Source organism: Trachurus trachurus (assembly GCF_905171665.1).
Source record: "Trachurus trachurus genome assembly, chromosome: 9".
In the NCBI taxonomy this organism is placed as follows: domain Eukaryota; kingdom Metazoa; phylum Chordata; class Actinopteri; order Carangiformes; family Carangidae; genus Trachurus; species Trachurus trachurus.
In genome coordinates, this window is record NC_139895.1 from 32,331,304 (window position 1) to 32,358,950 (window position 27,647).

The 27,647-nt window shown below is 42.4% G+C and overlaps 1 protein-coding gene across 1 annotated transcript in view; it reads right to left on the bottom strand.

The window, feature by feature from the left end:
* nsmfb (NMDA receptor synaptonuclear signaling and neuronal migration factor b) overlaps positions 1-27,647 on the bottom strand; it is a gene marked incomplete at both ends in the record, with an annotated part of 77,259 nt that overhangs the window by 35,174 nt on the left and 14,438 nt on the right. The window contains 8 exons of the mRNA XM_083978221.1: positions 1,788-1,871; positions 1,983-2,110; positions 4,081-4,170; positions 5,469-5,521; positions 14,711-14,779; positions 19,815-19,887; positions 20,249-21,016; positions 23,711-23,772. Coding sequence (XP_083834347.1) covers positions 1,788-1,871; positions 1,983-2,110; positions 4,081-4,170; positions 5,469-5,521; positions 14,711-14,779; positions 19,815-19,887; positions 20,249-21,016; positions 23,711-23,772 — 1,327 coding nt within the window. The remainder of the gene's footprint in view (positions 1-1,787; positions 1,872-1,982; positions 2,111-4,080; positions 4,171-5,468; positions 5,522-14,710; positions 14,780-19,814; positions 19,888-20,248; positions 21,017-23,710; positions 23,773-27,647) is intronic.

A 27,647-nucleotide genomic window follows, 5' to 3' on the forward strand; every position in this document is an offset into this window, starting at 1 on the left:
GGGAACAAGGCTGTGGGAACAAGGCTGTGGGAACATAGGGCTTTGGGAACATAAGGCTGTGGGAACATAGGGCTTTGGGAACAAGGCTGTGGGAACATAGGACTTTGGGAACATAAGGCTGTGGGAACATAGGGCTGTGGGAACATAAGGCTGTGGGAACATATGGCTGTGGGAACATAAGGCTGTGGGAACATAGGGCTGTGGGAACGTAAGGGTGTGGGAACATATGGGAATATAGGGCTGTGGGAACGTAAGGGTGTGGGAACATGAGGCTGTGGGAACATAGGGCTGTGGGAACATAGGGCTTTGGGAACATAAGGCTGTAGGAACATAGGGCTGTGGGAACATAAGGCTGTGGGAACACAGGCATGGGCCCATACTATCCCTGGAGTGGGATTAAGTCAGGTTAATAGGAGGAAAGGAAATGGTTAAGTTTCTGTCCTTTTTTTACTTTTTTTATTTCCTCAAAAACTTGAGTGTTGACTCGTATGGCATTTTATGACCACCACAGGCATAAGTCACTGTGAGATGAGCATGTGTACCTAATTCCACGCTGTTAACTGTCCACCACAGAATCCTACAGAGACACTAATGATCACCAGAGTGAGTGGGACTGATCATGTGAGAAATGTCAGTATTTGTGCCAATGAACCTATTTAATGCTGCATATATTTCAGTAGATGAGTGAGAGAAATGGGAGCAGTGGGTGGTGCTGGATGAACAGCCACCGTCAGCGGGGTTCGTCACCTCGACCACACTTCATGTTCATCCATCCACAACTTGCTGAGACGCAGCTCCCTGTACCCTACACTTACAGTATGTTCCTGTTCCTCGGTGTGTGTGTCTGAGCAGTGACAGACAGAACAGACTATACTCAAGTCAATGTGATGGTTTCAGCTTCCGTCAGACTTTAGACAGGCTTACTTTCATCCATCCTAAAGCCTTTCAATATACACTGAGTTGATATGAAACTAAAAATAGTCCAAAAGTCTGAGACGACCTTCCCACACAGGGCAGATAGATGTGGTTGAACTTAACGAGAATTTAATTAAAAAACATATTTCAGCAGAGCAGCAACATGTCTTTGTGTGTATGTTATGTATGTTTAATTAAATAGTGTCAATAAATTAAATACTATACTGTTATTATACAATAATATATGATCAAAACCAGTATATAATATACTCTAGATTACATGATCATCATATAGCTATCTTAATAATATACTTGTTATATCTCCCTTTACCACATTGCATCCCTATTTTTCACCTATACAGCATAAAGCTGTTGTTTTCATTGCAGACGAGCACTAAGAATAATGTACAATTATAATTTCAGGGAACACACAAATGGTTGTTAGTAAAGTCAGGACTGTTGAAGTTTAAATAGTTGGGGACGTTGTTGGCTGTGTTCAGAGCAAGAAATTCAAGATGTGTAAGCAGATAATAGGGAAGTTATATACAAACATGTTGTAATGAATATGTTTTTTTTTAATGGAATTTTGATTTGTTTATTTTTCTTTTGGCTGTCACGTAAACCGGTTTCATTATATTGCCAATTCATCTGATGTAAGTGGTTATTTGTTTTAAGGAAGGAGCAGGTATTAGAAGTTCCCTTCACCCTGCTCCTCTCCACTCACTGGACTGGAGTGAACAAATGAAATAAAATGAAGGAAAATGAAATATTAAAAAATCTGCTTTGTGTTTATTTGCATATAATTCAGAATGGCTGATGCAAATACAGCACACAGTGTCATGAAGCTAAATAGAATGGTGGCTGATACTCACATAAAGAATGGGGATGATGGAGGGGTCATCCCTGCGTATGATGTTGGGAACATACTCGGCCTTCGGGACCTTGGAGGATATCAGCTGCAGAGAACAGGACACCACGGACACGAACAAACAATGAGCTCGATGAAAATATTTTGCACAACTTCACACTGTGATTTTTTTTTTTTATTCGACCGTCAGGACCCTCACCATGATTTTGGGCGGGATGAAGTCGTCCCCCTCGCAGGCCTCTCTCTCCAGCTCCCTCTCCTCCTCCCACTCAGCATCCTCATCCAACCCTTCATCTAACGTCCCCGACGAGGTTGGAAGCTCACCACCTGGCTCACACACACACACACAGACACACACACACAGGAACAAAGGGGCGAGATGAAAGGATAACACACAAATACGATTAGAGGAGGTGCTCCATTTAAAAGTGCTGCACCTGTTATTTCATTTTTCCAGCGCAGAGGGGATGAGAGGAGCAGTTAAAATCTGACGACAAAAACAAAAAAAAACAACAGCAACAGCACAATGACACCCTGCTGATGCACTCAGCCAGATGCACAGAGCTCTGACACAAAGCTGCAGGCAGAGGGACAGCAGGTTGGAGGATGTGGACGGCTATGTGGATGGATAGAGACAGCCATGTACAAGTACAAAGAGGAGGCCAAACACACACACACACACAGGCAGACTGAGTGGAGTGAGTGGCCACACACACTGTAAACGGATAAACATTAACCACTCAGTGATTACAGCAGATCATGTATGTTTCTGTGTGAGGACACGCACATGTTAGAGGGGACATATTATGGAAATATCACTTTTTGAAGGCTCTTTGTCTTGGTTTTTGGTTTTGTAATTTGTAGGCTCCCTAGGGTGAAATCCATGTGGGTCTTCCAATGATGTAACTAGTTTTCAAATTTGCATAATGCCACCCCACCTGGTACCAATAGAAGGGGCGGGGCGGGGCGAGCAGCGGCTCATTTGCATTTAAAGAGACAGGCGCTGAGACCAGCCGTTCTGAACAGGGCTGTTTTGAGTGAATGAAAAGAGCTGTGATGTTTGATCCGTCACAGACATGTCTTTAAAGCAATACTTAAGAACGTTCAGTTTTGGTTGAGTTTGGCGGCGCCAGTGGACCAAAGCGGTAGTGTTTTGCCTGAAGGAAGACCCCATTTCCCATGAGCACCGGCGCGTAGCGTCGTAAACATCCTGATCTCACGGTCGCGTGCAACAACTCGCTGCTGACCTGTTGATCTGTCTAGTATCCAGTGTGGGGAAGTGACGTATGTCGTAAAGCAGTCAGCACATTTGTAGTTTTTTTGTGTTGAGGGGTTCCTCCCATCCACCTGGAAGCTGCTTAGTGCCAGTGAAGGCGATACAGACCCCCTCAGGCCATGACAGAGGTGTCATTCAACCTGTTGTAAGTCCATGTACCATCACAAAAGTTCTTAAAATATTATATGAAGGTTGAAAAGTTACTTAGTGTTGGTTTAAGACACCTGGGAACTATTTTAATTTGTGGAAAATGGGCAGAATATGTCTCCTTTAAAGCCCCAGTATGTAACTTATTTGGCATTTTATTTTTTATAAAAATCAAATATTGCTTTCATAAATACGTATTTCACTGAAGTGGAATCACACCCGCATACAAATGAAAGCTTTCTCGTACCTTAGAATGAGTTGTTACAAGTTGTTACAAATACATAAGTGGGCAACGCACCCCATGTTGCATCGCCATTTTTTACGTTGAGTGGCAGCGTGACCGTAGGTAACCACGGAAACTCAGCGGAGCTGTCGGCTCGAGGAGAAAGTTTTCCAGGTAGCGCCTGTTAAAACTGTCACCACTGTGTAGTGTGAGGAAGGACGGAGGCAATGATGTTGCATTCAGGTGCAGTCAGGCAGACGGCCGTCGGCAAACCAACCGGATGTCATGTTACTCCACGAGAGAAAGATGGTAAAACGTGGGTCAGGTAAACAATACGACATCACCATGACAACATATTGTCACGCCTGTATTGTTTTGCCTCATGCTGGCGGACCACTTGTTTATCCTGTTACATGCAGCGTCTGTTGTCTGTCTGACGTCTGTCCGATTTCACGTGAATGCAACATCAAGAATACGTTCTGATATGCAACCGCACCGCCAGATGGGGGGAATTCCTACACATTATACCTTTAAAGTATGAAATGAGATGCAGTTTTCTGTGTGGATAAGCAAAAGTGTACTATATGTCTGTAGGATGACAGTGTGTTTGTTTGTTCATGTGTGTGAGTGATGGGGAGGGTGTCCACTCACTGTCTCTGGAGTCATGCAGTGAGTCAGGCTTGACAGGGGTGGGGTCACTCCACGAGCGGCTGAAGCTCTTGGCTCGGCGTTCGGCGAAGGCTGATGGGGTTAGGGGAGGAAGAGAGTCACTCACATGCACACACACACTTCAGGCACAACCAACCTCTCAAATCAACTGTTCTGTCTGTCTGACTCAGTGTGTGAAGAGCAGAGATATGAAGGTGAGACAGTGCTAACGACTCCCTGTTCCTGTGTGTTTTCTTCATTAAGTTAAATTATATTTTTCATCACACTATTGTCATTCATTATTGTTAATTATTGATGCCAGTCAAACTGTAGTGGCGTCGTATAGCTCAGTGGGTAAAGTAGACATCATATGCAGACGCTGTCGTCCTGCAGCGGCCCAAGTTCAATTCCTTTTGTTGTTCCCTTGTTGCATGTCATTCCCCCTCTCTCTGTCACCACATTTCCTGTCTCTCTACTATCCTATGGCCTAACCCCATACACAAAATAAAAGCTCTTCATAAGCAACTCCTTCCTGCCTTTTTAGCTTTTTTTCTGGCTGAACTTTAATATGAACTGTGTCAGTGCATTGAAACAGCACTGTTTTATGTGGTTATTTATGTTATGCTATTATTATATTATTATATATTGGTGCAAAAAGGCCAATTGAAAGATATCTGACAATATATTTAGAACATAAATCCTTTTGTTATTATTTTATTATACAGCATAGCCTAGTATGGTATTTGCTACTTGATAAATATAGTATATATTTTATATATATACTTTCACTTAAACAGGCTTTTTATGATATTTATTACTAGCTGGTGTATTTTTCCTGTCTTGCTCCTACAAGCTGCATTTGAACTCAGAATTTGCATTTCTTCATGTCTGGGTTTCCAAACTCCCTCCACCAGTCATTTGATTGGCAGGATATGATGATCTGCCCTTCACCCTAATGAGACATATATTTTCATTTTGAATAGAGAGGGACTGTCAAATTTGAAAAATGGTGGTATCCCAAAGAGGGTTAGACTTTACTCTACTCAAATCAAATCAGAGGTGTCAGAGACAGAGTGAATACACGAATGCATGGAGGTGCTGGTGCTCAGATCGTGTCGTGAGCGAATAAATTAAAGAGCAGAACTTTCCTGGATGTTGAAAAGCAAATGTGAGTAAGACAGAGTCACAGTGACAGACAACCACTGACATACTGTGCAAATAAACCAGTCTGTCAAATATATCCACACACACACACACACACAGGTCTGTCAGTCATTGCAAAAAGCATGACTGAGTTCTGATTACCCTCATTTCTCATGTTATGATGTACAGCATGGATGAAAACGCAGTGACGTCAGATCACATGCAGGAAGGTAAACGGAGAGACTTACTCTGGGCCTTTATCCTGCGGCTGCCCACCATCCGAAGGTGTTTGCGAAAATTCCTTCAATTACATTGAAAGAGACAAACAGGCAAATTAGGATGGAGGGGCATAATTAGAGAATAATAGAACATGTCAAACTTACAGACACAGATGAAAAGAAAAACACAGACAGGAAATGACTCCCTGGCCTAACAGGTGTTGCAGATGTCAGGCAGTCCACTTCAGGATTAAAGGGATATTTCAATATTTTGGCAATTTTGCCTATTGCCTTAATCCCTATAGCTTTAGGAGTAGGTTTGTTTCCTTCAATTGTCGGTGCAAGCTGTTTTCAGATCGGCGGGGCAGAGATGTGAGCTCTGCACAGCATGTGGTATTTTCAAATACACAATCCAACAACTCCAAAACACTCTCGTGGACAAGTTGTGACCTGCGCATTCGCCACGCTAATGGAACGTAACGAGACAGAGTTGGTTTTGAGGCGAATGCATAGCTGGAACTACATTCCAGACACGGCTGCTCGGCAGAGTGACTTCAAATGCGTAGTTCCAAGCACCATAAGTCAGTATTTGCTTCATGTGTCGTAATTATAACATAATTATTTCATAGTGTGGTGAATGTGCAGGACACAACTTGTCCACGAGAGCGTTTTGGAGTTGCTGGATTGTGAATTTAGTTTGATGAGGGAAATGTGGAAATACTGTGCGCCTCCCGTTGCATTAGCTGAGCAGCTTGCGTCATGCCCCGCCGATCTAAAAACAGCTTGAACCGACAATTAAAGGTCAAAGGCCAATTTTCCAAAATGTTGTGATATCCCTTTAAAAGGTTACTTCAACTCCTGGGAGCTTTGGCCGCTGGTCGACATGTCAAACAAGAGACCAGACATGTGCTGGGAAGACTGGTATCAAAATCACCTCTGAGGCTTTACTGTTAGGTCTGTCCTGTGCACAGCAGCAGTCATTTGGGCTTAGTGGCTGCACAAGGTGCTGCAGCCTCGTTATTCACTGTGTGATGCAAGCTCACTCAAAAAGCATGTAACCTTATAGTAGCCAGTCACTGTGGGAAATAAAAGTCCAATAACTGGCCCAATATCAAAACCAGATGACAAAGAAATTCCCACAACATGCAAATGTAAAAATGTAGCAAACCACTGCTGCCAACATTAGCACTGTAGCCACTTTGTTCTTTAGTACAGCACAGGGAATTTCAGAGCAGGTAATACTGCACTGATATTCACATTATGCATGGTGCAAGGCCTTGTTTTCCAGCATCAGATGCAGGTGCATGCTTGCATCCAGTTCTACTGCTGTATTCATCTACAGTATGGCCCGAGAACGCAAAAAAGTAAAGTGACACCATGGCTTTTCATTGGTGCATGTGCCCTCTGAGCAACTTGTTAGGGATGAATGGGCGCCTCTAAATGTGTTTCTTTAGCCATCTGGTGAAGAAATAATATCAATGTGACTGACTGAAGTTAGCTTGCCTAGCTCACCACCTAGCCCTGTGAGATAACTGATTGTTATTTTAGGCGTCATGCTAATTGGTACACATGCTGCATGGTTTTGGTATCAGTCCTTGTATTGTGCTTTAAAATCAGGCCAAACTCCCAAGAATCCAGAGCAGTGCTGTAAATGATGAGTGTTTGAAGTTACTCAGACCTGCAAAATTCCATTTTAGGTCCAATATTATTCTCCCTTTACATGCTGCCAGTCAGCCCAGTTATCCAACATCACGTCTCTTTCCGTTGCTATGGATGACACAGACATACCTTGTACTAGAACATGATGACTCAGAAAACCACGTTGCTGCTTGAGACAGTCTCAAGAATGTTAACTATTGGATGGTACACAATTTTACATCAGACCTGACCCATCACATGAAAAAAAGTGTCCAGGTCTATCTCCTTCAAATAAGATCCACCTCCAGAATGGAGCCCATCACCCTACAACTTGATTTGATAAAAAGTTTTAAAACTGGCTGAATGTAACTTTCTCCTCTCCAGCACAAACCTAAAGTGTCTGTTCCACCTCCAACTAGTTCAGAATAAGGCATCTTGGCTGGATACTGGCTGCAACATCACATCATCCCAATCCTTGCTTAATTTAAAGATTTTTCTGATCTTGTTCAAAGCACACTGGGGCCTGAGCTCCACTACAGAATTATTAACCACATGTGAGCCAGTCCTCGGCCTTGGATCCCCAGGCAGGGCCCTTCCAGCTGTTCCAAAGTCAAGTCAAGCTGTTCAACGGAAAAACCTGAAACTGATATGATGTTGTCTTTTCATCAGCTCAGAGCCCTTTTGTGGTTTTTATCGTGGTGGTGCATGTGTGTCTCTAGACGGCATCTGTTTACTTTAATTATCCTTATTTATACTGTTTGTCCTCTCTCGTTCAATTGATTATGTCCCGCATTGGACTATTGCCTGGGATGCATTTGTCAAAGCTCTTTGTAAAGATTGTTTTTAAAGGTGGTATCATGTTTGTACAAAAAAAGTAGAAGAGACTATAGTGAAATGAAAAATCCTAAAAAGGACCAACTGTCTCATTAAAGGGATAGTTCACCCAAAATTCAAATTTCACTCATTATCTACTCACCTTCATGTCAACTAAGAAATTTCAGAGTCCTCCGTGCCTTCTCTGAGTTACAGGGGGGTCCACACAGCAGTATTTGTCCATATAATGATTGTGAATGGATACCACTTTTCTTTGTCCAAAAAGACACACCAAAAAACATCCAAATACCTCCATACTGCTCGTCTGTAATGTCCCTCTTGTATTGAAGCCCCAACATGAGAAATTGTTCCGCCGGTGACACAGTAAGAGCAGTGAACTGAGACACTGGGAGCTTCTGCTATACAAACAAGCTTAAAATATAGACTTATTTAATTTTTTTCTGAACAATTTATCATGTCGGGGCTTCAATACAAGAGGGACATTACAGACGAGCAGTGTGGAGGTATTTGGATGTTTTTTGGTGTGTCTTTTTGGACGAAGAAAAGTGGTATCCATTCACAACCATTATATGGACAAATACTGCTGCGCGGACCCCCCCGTAACTCCGAGAAGTTCACGGATAACTCTCTAATTCTCTAACTCTAATTCTCACAGCTCTTAGTCGGCATGAGGGTGAGTAGATAATGAGTGAAATTTGAATTTTGGGTGAACTATACCTTTAAACAAGCGTTCCATTATCACTACTCTCAGAAGTGAATCTTAAAGTTGACTCTCTTCCATTTTCATCTTCTCTCATCCTCCCCTCTGAGTTCGGGACCTGACTGATGCTGCTTTTCCAAAGTTATGCCCCTGATTACAGAGTCCTGGATTGTATTTTTTTTTTCTTGAAAGCCGATGTATGATTAATGATTTGATAGGGAGCAAGAGAGAGAAAGGGGAGGAAATGGAATAAAGGAAGAGCTGTAAGTGTTAGCAAGTGGAACAATGTGCAGAGCTTTTCATTATTTATTGAGGCTTGTCTGACTGTGACGGTTCGGTGTAGTGCAAGAAGGTCTCGCACTCACTTTAATTTTTGTAAATCTTTAAGTGAGGCTGACAGAGAGCTTTTTGCAGCAGAAACGCACACTCCCCCGGCCCATGTACTGCCAAATTACTGTGGCTGCCTGCGAACCCAACAGATTTTACACATCAAGATCGGTTCGCTCAAAAATAGGAGAAAGCTTTAGTCATGTCAGAGTCAGAGATGATGTCATCACGGGTGATCTCAGACCGTGGAGATGAAACATTTCTTTTGAAGGATGTGGGCCACAGGGATTTAAGGCAGTGAAGGCCGTGTAAAGAGAAACTGTTGAGAAATGTCAGGTTTACAACTTGAGTACTTTTAAAAAGTCTTTTACAATCCTTTTTCGGGGGGCTAGTCCCACACTTTTACTAAAGTACAATATATAAAATTACTTAAGTTACAAAGTTTGCTGAATCCATGTATTTGGCCACCAGTGTTAGGCACGTGTTGTCCTTCTGGGTCAAATTGACCCAATCTGTTCCCTTCCTCCTTCCTTCTTTCCACAATCCTTTTTTTCCCCTTCCTTCCTTCGTCCTTACTTCTTCCTTCCTCTTTTGATCCAATTGACCTGATCTGTTCCCTCCCTCCATCTTTCTTTCCTTCCTTTTCCCCTTCCTCCATCTTTCTTTCGTTCCTTCTTTCCCTTCTTCCTTCCTTCTTCTTCTTCCTTCCTTGAACAAATCTGTTCCCTCCCTCCATCTTTCTTTCCACAATCCTTTTCCCCCTCCCTTTCTTCCTTCCCTTTTGACCCAATTGGCCCAATCTGTTCCCTCCCTCATTCTATCTTTCCTTCCTTTTTCCCTTCCTTCTATCATCCCATCTTTCCCTTTGTCCTTCCTTCCTTCCTTCCTTCCTTCCTTCCTTCCCTCCCTTCGTCCTTCCTTCCTTGACCCAGGAGGACAACAGGAGGCTTAAAAAAGTAATATTAAAAGTTACAGTTACCAGTTACTTTCCCTCAAAAGTAACTAACCCCCGTTTATCTGGAACTAACCAACTTGCTCAGTATTCCTCCACATAGACAGGCTCCACGACGCACTGTATCACTACTACTGAGCAAGTTGGTTAATTCCAAGTAAATGGCTTTTAAGTAAGTAACGGTAACAGTGTTGTAACGGGAGAAACAGTAACTTTTTTGATAACTTGTTACTGAAATAAGTAGCGCCATTAGTAACACCGTTTATTATAACACTGTTATTCCCATCACTGTTGGCCACAAGTCAGTAACACTGAAGTACCTCAGTAATCTAACACTTAGCCTACACAAAGTGTGTAGGCTATATGATTACTGAGGTTGAATATTCAGTGTAAAGCGCAGCTGTGTTAAATGAGCAGCTTTCTACTTATGATGATACTAATCCACCACAGCAGGCCCAGGATCAGCTGTTAATTGCACACTGAACTGAATAGCTAACTAATAAAAGCAAATAAGGGCAGCTGGCTATTCAATATGACCTGAGTTAGCACCTTAGCTACCAGCTAGCACTCGACCCGCCAGGTCATTACTGGATAAACATCGCCAGTCTCTTTGTTTTGAATCCCTGCCTCCTGTGCAGTGAACACACACACTCCCTGTATAACACCAATATGTTTCTGATGACTGTACGAGTCTGAAGGATGGTTCAGACCTGTCATTGGCTCGTTAGCTGACCAATCATACTTAAAAAAGCCCTAGGGTTGTACTACATGAGGAGGGGGCCCACTGATCCCCCACATGTAAATGTAGTTGTTTGTAACTTGCATGCTGGGAGAGACTCAGTAATGAACAACTGAATTTACATACTAACAGCAATGTCACACAAAGGTTGTCAGGTTGTTTTATTTTCTTTCCTTTTCTTTTTTTTTTAATACAGGCTGTAGCCTAACAATATGGACAATGTATCTAAGAGCTAAATAGTGTGTTTAAGCAGAATGCGGTGGTGTGTGTGAGCAGTGGAAGGTGAATGATGACTCCTCATCACTCCCGCAAGTGGAACGTGACGTCACGTGCAAAGGGTCAGTACTGGGCCTATTTGTGGATCTGTAATTTTAATTACACAGCCATGTGTCTACAAGCTGGTGGAGCTTTATGGTACAATAGACTGGTGTGAAACAAATCTATGAGAAAGTGCTGATGAGGCCGCCCCACTATCCCAGAGCTTGTTATATTCTAATGAGCCCCCCCTCTCTCATCAGTATTTTTTCCATTCCATAATAATGAATGACAGCATCTAGAAAAAGACTTCAGTTTGTTCATTAAAAAAGCCTATATCAGACCAGGTCTGCCATGTGGGTGGGCCTTTAGGGGCCCGGCCCGCCCCCATAGAGCCCACCCATTGGCTCTCAAATATTTGTCATTTAAATTCCTTATACATCATTTTCTATTTTCTGTAAGGATCCAGTAAGGATACTGCTTTCATATTTCTTATAAATAAATACAATAAAAACAGAAAAATAATGCTGTTTTTCAGAGTTAGGCTACTAAAAATGTAATCTAAAGTAATGTGTGGGTGCATATGTGTGTGGCAAAAGCAATCAGTGGTCTGCTGCTGTGATATTATAACGTGTCAGCCTCTGCTGTGGTGTGTTTTGATTGAGGGCAGCTTTGCACCTGGTGTTATATTTAGGCCGGTGACGTCATATGTGTTGATGGAATAATGAGATTATCACATCTGTCATAACCTGTAGTATCTTATACTGCATAGTATCCTCCATAGTATCTCTTCATTGTCTAAGCTCTGACAACAAAAACAAGGTGTGACTGATTGGTGCCAAAGACTGTGAATATCTACACATCTGTGAAAGGTCTAGTTTTGGTCTGGCTTTCCATGTTGTAACTTTTGAAGCATTTAACCTGAACTTTGGAACTTTAAAACATTTTAATTGATCCAGTTTGATTAGGATGTTTGCAGCCTCACTAGTTGTGGGTCAGCTGCACAAATACAACTATCAGTAGCATAGCAGTATAAAAACTAAGAATCTCTAAGAATGAGTCCTGGTGATGGGTGGTATCAGGCTAATGTAGTAGTGTACTCCTATAAGGAAACAGTGGAGGGGTTTGGGGGAAGTGTCAAACTAAATGCATCTTTTGTTTGTCTGAAGTGATTGTGTATCCAGGGCGCAGTCTGAAGGCAAAAAACATGTTGACGTGTCAGTGGAGATCGCAGGAGTCGTGAAGGCAGAGCCCGAAATAGAGGGATGACTCAGAGCAGAGGGGGATCCATCAGTCAGCCAAGGGTTGTATTTTCATACTGAGTGACAACAGCTTTTAAAATCACTAACAGCCGTGCACCAAGACAATCCAGTCAAAACCGTGTCAGTGTGTGGCGGTGAATAGGCGTTTCCACAACTCTTTGACTCTATCACCTGACTCTCTCAGTCTGACTGTGATTGTTCAGAGGAAACGTCTTGCTTATTCAAAAATACCTAAATAGATGCGTGCAGCAGCAAACTCTCTTTCTATTAATATCATTGTATTCTGTTTGTCACCCAACTCTAGTGCGTACACTAGAAACGTAATTCTACGCACATGCACAGGCGCACACAACAAATGGCGTGTCTGATTTGTTGGTGGATGTGAGGACTGTTGCCAACTATTGATTGATTTGTTCACTTTGAGAGGCAGCCACAGAGCAGTGAGCTACGGCCCTGTATTGATAGACCTTGCTTTTTACATGTCAGTGTTCAGTGAGGAACACTGATTAAACCTGTCACTCACAGCCTGCAGGATTCACGGCGCACACACACAGACACACACATAAACACACACACACACACACACACACACACACACCACAAGACAATGTTACGAGGTTCGTGATGGTTTTATAACTGTAGTCCAGGACAAGAGTCAGAGTGTTTGTGTCAAAACATAAGGCCGTAAATTACATAAGCGTTGTGTTGCTATAGAGAAGCAGCCAAAATTTCTAGACTAAAAAGGTAGCCTACATTTTGCAACAAAAAAATAACATCATCATTTTTTTTCATTCAAAATGTAATTCTAATATAACTCCACAATATCTGCTAAAATAATGTACCCATCGACCAGCCCGGTATAATAAACTACCTCTGATGTTATTGCCAAATCACCAATGTTTAACCCCTCAATTCACCAATCAATATGTTCTTGTTTTTTTTATGTTTTACACAGATTCTAATTCTGGCAAAAACATTAATTCAGCATTCCTGTTAAATGAGAAGAAAATACTATGTTGCTGCCAAGATGAAGATGATAACCTAACATGAAAACTCATCCCTCGCTAACACAAATATACAACAAAGGAAAAAGGACACACAAGAAGAAGGAAAAACAGAGAGCACTTATTCTGAAATCATTTTCTACAACTACAAAGAGGAAATGCCAAGTGTCAACAGACACTTCCTGCTGTTGAAAGCAATGGCTTTAGAAAGTTGCTTACACTTGCTGGAGGCAAAAAAAAAAAAAAAAAAGTTCAATCAAGACAACACTTTTCTGTTGTAGTCATACTAAATCTCCACACAGGAGAAGACTATATGTCATGCTGGAAACCTTGAGAGCTGCCAGCTGCATTTTGCTGACAATAGACCGGTGGACCTGCTGCACCAGTCAGAGTTATATCACAACAAGAGCTCTCATCATGAGGAGGGGCTGGGAGAAGATGGATGGCAAAAGTCCTCAGACTCACCCATATATTTTACCAGCTGGATCTAAAAGTGGAGTTGAGACTAGACATTTCTCATTTAGGTTTATATCTTATTCTTTAATGTGATTTATTTTGACATTTCTTTGTATGGGTGTTTTGAGATATATCAAATCTCAGCGAGTGAGAAAGAGAAAACTGTTCTGCAGTCAGATTGTGGAGAAAAGATCTATTGAACATACATAATGTACACTGCCCTGCCAACAGTCACATCTGAATGTTTAAGGTTTAACGTTCCTTTTTTGTCACTGTACACTGATCCGGCATAACACTGCAACCACTACCAGGTGAGGTGAATAACACTACATCATGGCACCTGTTAGTGGGTGGGATATATTAGGCAGCAAGTGAACATGTTGTTCTCAACATTGATGTGTTAGAAGCAGGAAAAATTGGCAGTGTAAGGATTTGATCTCCAAGGACTACAGGGTCTCTCATGTGCTGCAGCTGCAGCTCGTGTGGGCTGTTCCCGGTCTGCAGTGGTCAGGACCTATCAAAGTGGTCCAAGGAAGGAACAGTGGTGAAGCCAAACCACCTCTGAAGGTGGTGAGGGTCACATTGTGACCACGTTGAACAATGCGTCTTGTATCCGCATACAACTAAGCTGGTGGAAATGTCAATGTGGCGCGCTACGGTTTAAAAACTAGCCTGGTGGGTAGCAGCGGTCGGCAACGGAAGCTATGGAAAACTTTGTGGATACTCGTGGATGAAGATATAGAAGACAGCTTCTTCCACCGCTTCAACAAGGCCAAAAAAAGTACGTACAATAGCGCAACTTCACAGATTTTCACTTCTTCTTCTACTATTTATTTTCTTTTTTAATTTTCCCTTGCAAATACAGTATGTGATTAGATCTCAATGTGGACACCAGAGATGCATGTTAATGCCAGGTGTTGCTATCTGGTCAAATTGTATCCAGATAATCTGGATATGAGACACATGTTGCCAGGTGTAAACGGGGTGACTCTAGAATCTGCTGTGAGCATTATCGATATCTTGTGTAGTGTAATAGGGGAACTGTGACAGGGACAGTTGTGCACCACACAGGACAGGACAGGACAGGACAGCCAGGACACGGTACCTCTCCATCATGGTGGCTGCCTCCTGCTCTCTTTTCCGCCTCTTTCTCTCAGCAATGCCGCGGAAAGCCCTGCCGGGACGTCAAAGCATTAAGTGGTTTTGTGGGCAAATAGGATTTGCTGTTTTTAGCTGTACCTCACCGAATACCAAAGGGCTTTTGTCTGAACCCAGACCGACCCAAGGGGTAGAGAACCTGTACAGAACTTGTATGACGTAAAGTTTACAGATCATTTCTACATCAGCGCTAATGCTTATAGCATTTGTTTGTTGATGTTCGTCTAAACTACTAGAATCATAAAGCTGAGACAAACTGACCAGACATATACGCCCTCTGGGTCCAGTCGGGTTCGGGCATGAGTACATAGAGGACGACAGTACAGGGTTGAAGGTGGGAGGGAGGGAGGTATAAGTTCATAAGGGTTAGTGGGGGGTTTGGTTAGCTTTGCTAAGTGGTTAGCGTGGTTAAAGTTGACAGCACAGGGACGTTTTATCCACTACAGCGGATATTTTCACATAGCGCACAAACACACACGCACACGCACACACGCACACACACACGGATCACAATGCAAGATAAAGGTTTACAGTAAAGAACAATGAGGAGTCACCAAAAACTGCCCAGCCTGCCTAACCGTCCGGTTCCTTGTTGTATCTCACTTTTGAGTCGTGTCTTTCAATCCACTTAATAATGGATGTTAAAGCATTACGTTTTGTGCGACTGTCTTGATGTACATTGCTTCTCATTCTGTCGGTGTGTGCGTTGGTCAGCGTGGGAGTGCCTTTCCCAAAGGGGACAGTAATGGCTCTGACAGGGTGTCAGACATAATGAGAATCATCTGTGACAGTGTATGTCTGAGAAGAAGTCGTGTCCTGTCCATCAATTTTTCTTCCTTTCTCCCTGAAAAGATGTGCAGGACACGACTCTGTCACACTCTCCACCATCTGCCATCAACTCTGACAGCTCACAGCCCTCTTTTTGGGGTTTTTGCAGTCCAACAATCCAGCAGATTTCCCGCCCAAATTCAAGCCTTTCTGCGTCCCAAACTCTGAGCCTACATCTGGAGCAACATCAGGAAAACTTTATAACAACCACAGTTTATCTTATTTGTACATGATAACTGATCTGGTTGATATTTAACTAACTTATGACCACAACTAATGACACAGCTCATAGTGTTTCTGGTAATGGTAATGCACAATCACCAAGGCTAAGCGTGTTTCCACTCCGTGGTACCAGCTCGATTCAACTTGACTCCACTCAGGTTTTATTCTTTTCCATTACAGGGTAGAACCGCATTTAGAATAGAGAGTTAATATGGAATGATCTGTTCATTTTAGAACATTTATTTATGTAAATGTGGTAATATCTGAGAACCCCGAGGCAGCGCTGCTCTTCTGTCCAGTACAAACATGAAGCTTCACTTTACATTCAGACAAACTAATGTGGCTGCCACAGTTCTTAGATTTCACTGTGAGACCAACATTTATCTTCCAAAAGGAATTATATCAGCCTGTGGTAAATCTCCAGAGGTAAGTAACTTCATTAGATTGCTTTCTCCCCCAGGATGACGACGGAGGTTGACCGGCTGATCTCTGAGATGACACGCTGGTCCCATAGGTGGCTCTTCACATCTCAGAAAATGTTGCAGCAAAAAAGGTGTCATTTGGATAAAGTGACCATTTATCGGGATCTAAATGGTTACTTTCTCACTTGAAAAAATAGAAAATAAAACTTAATAAAGTGACATATTAAAAGTGCTACAGCGGGGATTAAAACAGCTTTTAGCCATGCAGGATATTCCATGCATGCGTGTATGATGCGGTAACAATTCTCAACAGATCAGTGGTCTGCAAGATTTCCCGTTACCTTTTAGTACCTCTTTATCCATTTTTCAACCTCACGCGAGGTGGTACCAGAAAAGTCGTACCAGCTACAAGATTCCAGGTACTTTTACCTAACGGAAATGCAAAAAGGGCGAGTAGAGTAGAGTCGAGTCGAGCTGGTACCATGTAGTGGAAACGGAGCATTAGTATTAATACGGACTCATCACTCTGTACAAAGTGAAACAGGCCACTTTCTACCTGTACAATAACTTACAAATGAATTCAGGTGGATCTTCTTTGTTGGAGAAACAATGTCTCCCTGAGCATAAACTGTACAAGAGAACTAACTGACCAGAGAACAGCCGAGAGGTTTTAGATCTAAAACATTCATTAGCTCATGTTGCTGGTGTCATATCAACAGGATGCACACAGCAAGGAACTTAATCAGTCAATCGGTACAGCATGATTAGATAACATACTAGCACTACTACTACCACTATTACTTTTCAATTTCAATTTTGGCAATAAACAACAGAGCCACGGTCTGTCTCACTCAGAGCTAATGCTCAGGATAAAGGCAGACTGAAACATTTGCCAGCATGAAAAACCACTCTAAACACAGATGGTGTCATTCCATCGCCATTCCATTGTGCCATCAACATTTATTTTCTGATAAGCTACGACAAACACTTTAAAATGATTAAACTTGTAGCTCTATTCTGATTCTGTGTCTATATTTATGCAAAAGGATTCCTTTATACAGTAAAGATAAAAGCCACCTTAATGCTACGTCGGGTATATATGAATACACATTGTTACTTATCCTATTCATCAGCATCACCCATGTCTATCTTTAGATCTAACAACAATGAAAAGTGGCTTTGCTGGGAGCCGAGCCTTGCTTTGACCAGTATGCTGTTTGCGACGGTTGCATAAGCTAATGGCTTTAGGCACACATTAAGTGTGTAATACGCCATCTGTGTTGCATTGTCCTCGTGTGTAACATAAAAGAACACTTTAATTAAGCTACTGTCACAATTCAAACACAAGGTACCTCAACACTGCAGCACTTTAACTGGATGACGCGTTCGTGTAAATCATGAGTGTAGATTGTTCCAGTGAATTTAGTACCTCCGAGTATCATTTCATTCCTACGGTACGTTACAGAATCTGTAACTTCAAACACTCAGTCCAGCAGACATTGAGGCTGAGGGGGTGAAGGACACAGCGGACTGTATAGCGCAAAAAAAAAAAAAAAAAAAAAGCCACATGAGGAAAAGGGTTAAAGACATGTTACCTAACTGACAGTGAGAAAAAGGAAGAGCAACAAGGAAGAACAGTGGGGGCGGTTCAAAGAGTTACTCACGATATTCTACAGTCGTGGTTTGGAAAGCCGCCACGCAGAGAGGAGAGGAAGAAAAGAAGACCAAATGAAAAGAGAGAGAAAAAAAAGAAGAAGTTAGCAACAGGGCCAGTGGGATACTGTGAGATACTCACACATACACATATACTTCAGAGATTTCAGAGCCGGCTTCATGTTCCAGTTCTCCAATCCAAGTGATGTTGCAGAAAAAAACTCACCTCGAGTGGAAAAGTCCTGTTTATGTACTCACAGTGTTATTGAACAAAAACAGAAGTCGAACTAGGACATGGATGTTAGAATCAATGGTGGAAAATAAGAGAGAAACAGTGGACAGATGGTGTACAGTAGCCTATATGTCAGGGAGGAAATTGACAAACTGTTTCTAAAGCAAATGTGTAATCAATCAAACCTATCAGATCGAATTCGAGGTACAAGACAGTGACCAGTGACGACCAGGGAATTTTAATCAAGGGTCCAGTGTCTTGACCATCTATCAGTCCGACCCCGGTGACACAGACAGATGGAAACAGATGGAGGGAGAGATGGGAGACGCTGACATTTGGAGAGAGGAGAGGCAGCATGGGAGAGACAAGGCTAACGACGGTGGTGGGTGAGCTCTGACTGCTCCAGGGTCATAATTACAAGATCTGGGTGATAGGTGATAATTAACTAGTCACAAAGAGTGGAAGGCACAATGTCTGTGTGTGTGTCTGTGCATGTGTGTGTGTGTGTGTGTGTGTGGTCAACGCACATCCTCTACTTTCTGAAGTCTAAAATGGAGAAAGCTTTTCTAACTCGTAGCTGTGTGTCACCATCTATGAACAACTACACAAAAGAGCAGGAGTAGAAAGCAGTACTAATGAAAATGCTTTCACACATATTAATTCAAGTAGTGAATTTGTGTGAATTCTATTGCTCTGTTAGCTGACGGCTGTGTATCTCTACTGTCAGTACTAGCACATACCAGCTGGCTAGCATATCAGATAATCTGCTAAAGCTACCTGTCACCTTGTATTCTGGTAAAATGCATGGATGAAATTCACTGACTCACCAGAAATTCACTGACTCACCAGAGAAAGCCACTGTGCGTCAAAGTGTGGTGTATGAGTTACTTTAAGAGCTGTGTGGGTGAAAATTTTGGTTGTAATTCTGCACACTGAAAAATTGGTGTTTGATTTTTTCAGTGTAGCTACAGTTGGAGTTCACAATGGGCCAGCCTGACCAACCTGACCAACCTGACCGGCCCGACCGGACACGCCGTGTTCGGCCGGGTTTGGGGTGAAAAAAATGTACAAATGACTAGGGTTGGGTTTGGGCCCTGAATTAATGCCAGTGGGTCGGGCCGTATTGGGTCTAGGCTTCAATACCATCAGGTAGGGGCCGGGATGGGTTTTAACTTTCAGTCCCATTGTTGGAATAAATATGACACTGGTAATTAAGGTGATATCTGTAAAATCACCAAGGAGGTCAGTATGGTACTGACAAGTGCATTCATGTATGAAAAAGATCTGATGTTTTTCAGAATTAACAAGATCTTTAGCTCTAAATTTGTCTTGATGTCTTGTTAATTAAAAACTGGAGCAATTCTTGAGTAGAAAATAAATATGAAAATGTAATTTTCAATTAGTGTGCAGATTTTGAAGACCAAAATTAAACCCCCAAAATGATCTTACTTGCAATTAACCCCTGAAAACCCACCCATTAGAAGCAATAAGACCCACAGGCCAGTGGGTTATCATACATTATATTTATAACATGATGTACTCAACATAACATGACAACAACAGTATGACAGATGTGTGAAAGCTCATTGTGCCACAGGATTAAGGTGAGTCCATGCCCTGCACGCAAAGTCGTGCTTCAGTGAGAAACTTAAATGTACAGAGTGGGAGTGGGCGTGGATGGATGCCATACTCACGCCTGCATGGTGGTGGTGGCTGTCTGGAAGCTGAACATATTCTCTTTGGGAAACCAGCTATTAGTAGCGTCCTCTGAAAACAGAAAACACAAGGAAGGTGTGGCGTCAGCCAGCAGAACATCCAAACATAGACCTTACCATTAGCAGAGGAGGAGGAGACCGGTGAATGCACCATGGCAAAGACAGTATTACATAAGTGAACCATCTGAGGTTGAATGGGGTGTTGTACTCTTTGGTTCATTCTACTTTGTTCCCTTAACATTTCAATTTACATACATGTGGCACAGTTCTTTTCAAACCTGTTACTTGACAAAGTTTACTGAAGGTGATTAATCACAATGGTGTCGACATGACGGATCTATATATCTACTACTCCCTCCCCTTTTCCATATCAATTTACAACTCCATGGATTTTCCCATCCATCTTTCTTTACCCCTGTCATCAGTAGATGCTCTCTCCTCGCTGTACACCCTCTCCAGTTTCTTGCGTTGCTTCCCTCCATCCCGAGGTGAGGTATCCAGGTCGAGGGAACGCTGGCTTTGGCATGGAGCTCGGATGCAGGCCACACAGTCCGGGGTGTAGTCGTCCCGCGACACCCCTCGCCTTAGCCCCCATTCTCGGTTGCTGGAGTTCCCCGTGCTCTGTAGCGGCTGAGAAGACGACGGCGGGCCTCCGTGGTGCTGGTGGGCGTTGTGGTGGCTGCTTCGGTGGTGGCTGCTGCGATGGTGGCTACCGCGGGCGGTTGAGGCAGACGGTTGGCTGGTGCAGGATGGGTTGTGGTTGGCGGTGGCGGGTGCCTGGGACAGGGACTGCTCCCTGGAGCCCTTCAGGACCTCCAGCTCCAGGCTCTCCTCCGTACCACGGCCCCCGAGGGTCATCCCTCCTTCCCTGGTGATGGTGTAAACCCTAGACGGCTTCACCGCAACACTCCCCTCTGGGCCTCTGGCGCCCGGCGGCTCCTCCGCAGACAGGCTACGCTCAACAGAGAGCCGACGTTTGGAAGGGCCCGAAGGTACCGGAGCCTGGAGGGTGTTCACCAGCGGCTGAGACTGTGAATGAGCACTGGGGTTGGACTGGCTGGACTGGTTGGGTTCGGTTACGGGTAAACAGCAGCTCTGTGGTGGCAGGTTGTTGTTATGTAAGCGGCTGACGTCTGGAGACTCACAGTCCTGGCTTGGGAAGGTGTCAGACAGGAGATGATCTGGAGATAGATGGAAAGAAAGAGGGTCTGTTTGTAATTTATACAGCTCTAGTAAATAAGTATCACATAAATATCTAAAATGCAAATCTAAATGAACAGAGGGATTGTTTGTCTCTCCTTTAGGGTTTGTAGGCTTGGAAGCAGAGCCATAAACATTATGAGCCAGCAAAGCTTTCAGGTAGCTGAGTGATAGAAAAGAGCAACATGAGTAATGAGAAAAGATTTGGAAATACAGCACATGATGGACTGGCAAAAATAAAAGCCCCGTCGTCGTGGACGATCTTGGAGGATGGATGTTTCTTCTCACAGAGTAAGCAGCTGCAGGGCTGCAGGCTTGTAAATAAGTGTTAGCTCATGGGAATGGGTGAGTTGGGTTTTTTTTAAAGCTCTTTTTGGAGCGGAAAAAACAAGTATAGCACACGCTTTTAGCAGAGTGATATTGGTAAAAGAATGAGCAGGTGTACTATTTTGGGTATAGGCTTGTTTTTTTTAAAAGGTATAAACCTGAAAGTGGTACAGCGGATTCAAACCGTGCATCCGTGCAGAATAGGTTGTGCTGGCAGCGGGGGGGGGGTACTTAGTTCAGGACAGTCACAACTCATTCATGTATGGACAGGTACAGATTTGGATCCAAAGTGAGGTGGGTACATTTTTAGCAGAATTGATGACAACCATAAGCTGCTGCATTTTTCTGCCATGGTACTAGTGGTGCAATGGATCATTGTTGATCTGTGATCTGTTCGGATCGCTCTCCACGGATCGGAACACAAGTGGTCTGCGGATTGGTTGATGGAAAAAATAAAGAAAGTCATGCATGTAGTGTGGGAACACTTGGCATGTCCAAACTATTCCACAAAGGGCAGAGTGGCTGCAGGTTTTCTTTCCAACCAAGCAGCAGCACATCAGACTTGACTCAGTTAATCAGCTGATCTCAGTCTTCAGACATACTGCTGCTAGGTATGAGTCATTATTTCAAAAGCTGTGATTGGTTTATCCTAAAAGCTAGATAAAAAATATACTTTTAGTGATAATGGGCAAAGGATGGACCCTCAAATCGATAAACTTAACCATAGAATCTAATCTTATGAAGAATGTGTAATTGTAAATAATATTTTACATAAAAGAAAATATCTGTTAAATGAACAGTAAGATATACTTTAAAATTATTTTACAAAATGTGTGAAAACTTAGGCCCACTTGCACAGTATTCACATAGTGATAGTTATATTTATTTGCTTATATTAATTGCCATGCTGGTAATTTTTGTACTTTCAACTTTCAACATTTCAACTCAGTTTGGTATTAACAAGGGTAACATGGCTCAGCTTTCATCAATGTCTGTGATTGCTGACCGGCCTATAAGAAGCAATGTTGGTTCACTTTCAAATCTACCACAAACCAGTGAACAGCAATGGAGAAGAAAAGAACAAGGAAACCCAACTGGACAGAAGAACAGTGTTTGCTTCTGGCTCAATTGGTCAATGAGCATAAAAGTGTTTGAGAGGTAAATTTGGCCGTCCACCATTTTGTCCTCTGCTTAGGGAACTCCCCAGGGAAGTCCTCTTCCCTGCTCTTAACAGATCTCACCTTAGGAGCTCTCTTAAGAGCTAGGATTCTTTAGGAAAAGCTTTTATCTTTACTAGGATCTACTCTTCACTTTTAGGGGAAATTCTAAGAAAACATAATGTTCTAAGAATTTTCTTAGAATTTGGCCACTAGGAGCAACTCTTTGCACTACGAATCTTTAGGAATACGGCGCAAGATGTCTTGAGACAGATTTCAGCTTTGTCTTAATTCAGCAGCTGTATCCTTAGGACGCATTTGAAGGCCGATTATGTCACAGCATCGCAACAAGGCCTGTCCTAATTCAAGAGCTCTTCTAAATGCAGCTACAAATCCGGCCTTCCTTCCTGTTCTAAAAGGACACACCGTACCTAACCTTTGTGGCCTACGCCAAGATTCTTTATGTGGCGTTAATAATTAGCCGCCTAGCACGCTAGCTATTGGAATGTTGAGGCAGCTCTGAGTTGTAGCCATAGTAGCCTCACTTTACTGCCGGCTTGGGAGGCATGGTCGTCACAAGAACAGCCGTTGGAAGTAGGGATATCCGATATTATCGGCCTGTTATTAGCATAAAATTGTAATATCTGTCCATATCGTAATTGGTTTTTGTGCCAATAATGAAAACCCCATAACGTTGTGCATAGCAAATGAAGTAGTAACGGTCCGCCACTACAATTATTGCCGGCATCGGCAGCATCAGCATATTAGATATTGGCAAAACTGTCAATATTGGACATCTCTCGTTGGTAATGTAAAATAGCCACCACTTTCAAATGTTTGGCATTTGGAGGTGCCTCCGAAGGATGCAGCCCCTGAATTGGGACACACATCTCTGACAGAATCAGGAAAGTGCAGTGCTAATCACTACAAGCGTATTGGAAGGTTTTCATCCAGTCGTGAGGTTAAGTCCAAAGAGCAACAGCAAGAAATGTATAACTGCAATGCAGCTGTACTTCTGGTGTAAGACTAAGTTTGGACTGGGTTGCGGTTGTGTGTGTGTGTGTGTGTGTGTGTGTGTGTGTGTGTGTGTGTGTGTGTGTGTGTGTGTGTGTGTGTGTGTGTGTGTGTGTGTGTGTGTGTGTGTGTGTGTGTGTGTGTGTGTGTGTGTGTGTGCGCGCGCGCATCACCTACCTGCTCCGTTGCGGTTTTCTGGATTAGTATTGGACAGGTATTCTCCAAACGCTCTGGCTGCTCTGTAGAGACACAACAAGTGCAGCAGTTAACCCTGATGCCTGCTGCTCAGCCGCTATTGGACAAGTGACTCACACAGAGTCGAGGTTTCACAGGAATATCTCCACAATAACAGTCACTCTCAGCTTTTTATGTGCGAGGCCTCTTCATGCTACCAGTCGAGTAGATTACACCACTACATCAGCGTGTGGAAGAGGCGGTTTTTTACCGTTAGTGTCCTCAAAATCTACAACGTGTAAACAGCCGTCTCTCACCGAGGTAACACCGTGTTCTGATATAGTGACTGCAGGACTGGGAAACAGCTTGGAAGCCACAGCTTGCCTCCTCTGCACAGCTGATAGGCCCCATAGGGGACTGTGACATCGCATGAGATGGCCGTAAAGCCAGGAAATAAATTCAAGCATGTAGAGGCAGTGAGGAACTGGCATGGTGCGCAGCGCAGCGGCATGTATGCGGCAGACTGTCTGTAGTTTATAAAAATGTACTGCCCTCTCTTACATGTGATTTAATAGCTATCTCGTCCAAAAGTATCTAAGTAACCATGAGTTCATTTTCCAGTGCTGGTGGATACAACATGCCACAACATGCCACAACCTGCACTGCTGCAGGATCACATCTACTGCACTAAAGCTGTGCACCTGTGAGAGGAAAACAGCCATGTAGAACGGAGATTAGCTCATGAACAATAGGTCAAGCTCTGTGCCGCTGAAGTCACAAGGCCAGACCTTCAATATAACACTTCACTGCACCTATCAACACCACTACCCTTCCCCTTAATGCATGTGTTATATGAGATCTTATACATTCTTCAAGGGATTCAACATTCGATAGTGATCACTGCATTTATATTAACATAGAAAAACTACTTGAATGAAGTCTGTTGAGAGTGATGATATCTATGTAGACAGGCGGTTTTGTTTTATTGCTTCATTTGCTTGCCACCTGTCATTTTATATTTGTCTTTAAAAGGTTCATTAAGTGCTTTGTTGTTGTTGTTTTTTTGTTTTTATTGTTTGCACTGATCGACATACAATCATAAAAAAAAGATCATTAAAAAAAACTGTTAAAAAAATGTGCAGGAAAGATGAAGTAAGTTTATTTTGAAAACAGGCACAGTGCACATTAATAACATAGCTGTGCCAGAATTAGCCAAGAGGCTACTTTTCATCTGTAGTCCCTAGACAGATGTTAAAAAGTCACCCTAAAAACAGAATATGAAAAATAAGATTAAAATAAGTTTAACACACATTTAATACAGTCATGCATGTGTTTCACTGATTTACTGAATTTGTTTTTTTTTTTGTTTTTTTTCACAGAATACTTTGTATGTCCACTTATTACTGTTGAGCAATTACAAGAACCTTTGGAACTTCCTGTCTCAACCTTTCAAAACAAACTCAAAATAGCCTGGTATTAAGTACTGCTTTGAATGAAAAATCAAGAAAAAAAAGAAAATGTGTGACTCTTTGTATCTGTGTCAAGTGTCAAAAATAACAGCTAGTTAACGTTAAATGTTTGTTTGAGGGAAATCTTCTCTTTCTTTTTATCATGCCTCTGTGTCATTGACAACCACAGCTAAAGGCCTATTGTCCAGTGAAGATGATGACCTCAGTAACAACAAGGAACATGTTCAACTTGGGCTTAAACATTTATTTGGACTCAAGATCAACTGATTGGATTTTGGTGGGCGAAGGTCAAGGTCATGGCAATGTAAAGTAACGAAAATGTAAGTTCTCTAGTCAAGGCATCTCAGCTCCACAGTGTACACAACGGTCTACATGAAGTCTTTGAAATCAGAGGTAAACTGCTCTATAGTGTGAAATAATGTATAATGTAATAATAATAAATATTGGTTTATAGTCACTTATACATGTCATATCACACATTTCTCCAGCTGCACCGCCCACATTCTTTTTGTCATAAAAGATATAGGCCACACACACACACACACACACACACACACACCTACAGAGAAACAGTAGAGCCTGTAATCACTTTCCTCCCACTCATTACAACATGGCATTCTTGCCATCTGCACACAAAGACACACAGACAGACTCATACATCCTCAGAGTGTGCATGTGTAACAGCATGCAGAAAAAAATAAATAGGCTACACACATACACACACACAAACACACAATATGCTTTCTACATGCACACATGACTAAATCCCAGGGGGCCTGCAGTGAAATGGAATTGCTGTGTTGTTGCAGTACCCTATATGGCTTCCTGCTACGACACTGTAAGTAATTAAATATGAGGCGGCACGTGCAGCCAGCAGCACTCCCTGTGAAAACTTCCCTCCCAGCTCAGATGATGGGAGAGGAGGAGGGAGGAGGGAGGGCACGGGGAAGAAAACGCTGTCATCTCTGATATGTCTGCTTGACTCCGTGAACTCCTTTCAATAAAAATTCCATACACAGTGCTGAGAGAAAAGAGATGTCAAAACAGATCTGCGTTATAAATGTGTGTGTGTGTATAGGCTATACATATATATATATATATATATATATATATATATATATATGCCAATATGGCAAGGGTATGCAACATTTTATGGTTATAGCCAAACAGGCATTCAGTTTATTTTTATTTGCAGTATACCTTATAACCCAGTGGTTCCCAACCCTTTTTGGTTCGTGACCCCTTTTTGAACTCCCCTTATTTGAACTTAATTTATATTTGAGAACGTGACAGTATAGAATTCAGTTGTTTAAGATTGTGTGGTGTTTTAATCATAATTTTAAAAATAATGAGAATTACTGTAGTTAAAAGAATATTTTCATCAGTAATTTTTTTTATTATCAATTAGTACTAGACATTTCAGGCGACCCCATTTGAATTCCAGGCCCCATGGTTGAAAAACACTGTTATAACCTGTCTTCATGTTAAATATTTACAATTTCCATCACACTTTTAAAGGGGCTTCCAGACCGGACACTGTGTGTGCTGCGCTCACCACATGGGCCGGCGTACTGATAGGAGTTGTGGAGAACAGAGCAAACTCCCTCTGTGTTTGGATTGCTAAGAAATGAATGTTAGCATCAGCCCTGATAATGATAAGGAGAAAGGTATAGAGAGCAGCACGGGAAGAAGCTGGGTTTACGGTTTCCATACGGTTTCTACTTTACATTTTGGCTATCCTCCTTCGGCAGCAGGTGGATGATGGTCACAACACACAGAGGTCAAACTTTAACCAGATTAAGCCTCGACTGCGGCGCTCGCACAAGGTCGGCCAACGGTGCAGCGACAACGCTTCCTGACACAGTGCAAGTAATTTGAAATAAAGGGTTTCAGAGTGCAGCTGTGATGTTGCTGATGTTGAAAGCCCCCTATGGTTATTCAGTTTTGTTTCTATATCAGATTTTCCCATGACTGTTTAGATCCGAGTCCTCGGGCTCCAATTAGTGCTCCTCTGACAAGAAAATGTCTTTACAATATATCTTAACAAGTACTATCATTATTATATAATAAGTGAATGAACAACATTAACATGCTTTATTTTGTATTGTTCATTATAAAAGAGGAATTAAATTCTCTGAGCATTTGGGCAGTTGTGGCTCAGGAGGTAAGTAGAAGGTTGGTGGTTTGATTTCCGGCTTCTCCAGTCCGTATATCAAATGTCTTTGGGCAAGATACTGAACCCAATAATACACTGATATTGCTTAACTTTATGCCTTTTGGAGATCATTTCATCTTCCACTTGCTTAATTGTTGTTCACATTAACAGAAATTTTGACCAGTGGTGCCCAAACTTTTGCATTCCACCGTATAAGTGCGAGTCAATTTACTGTTTAGACTGTTAAGCTTGTTAGTTGATTATGAGTCCTCAATAAGTTCAAATTGAGTACTTAAATTTGTGTAAATGTGTAAAT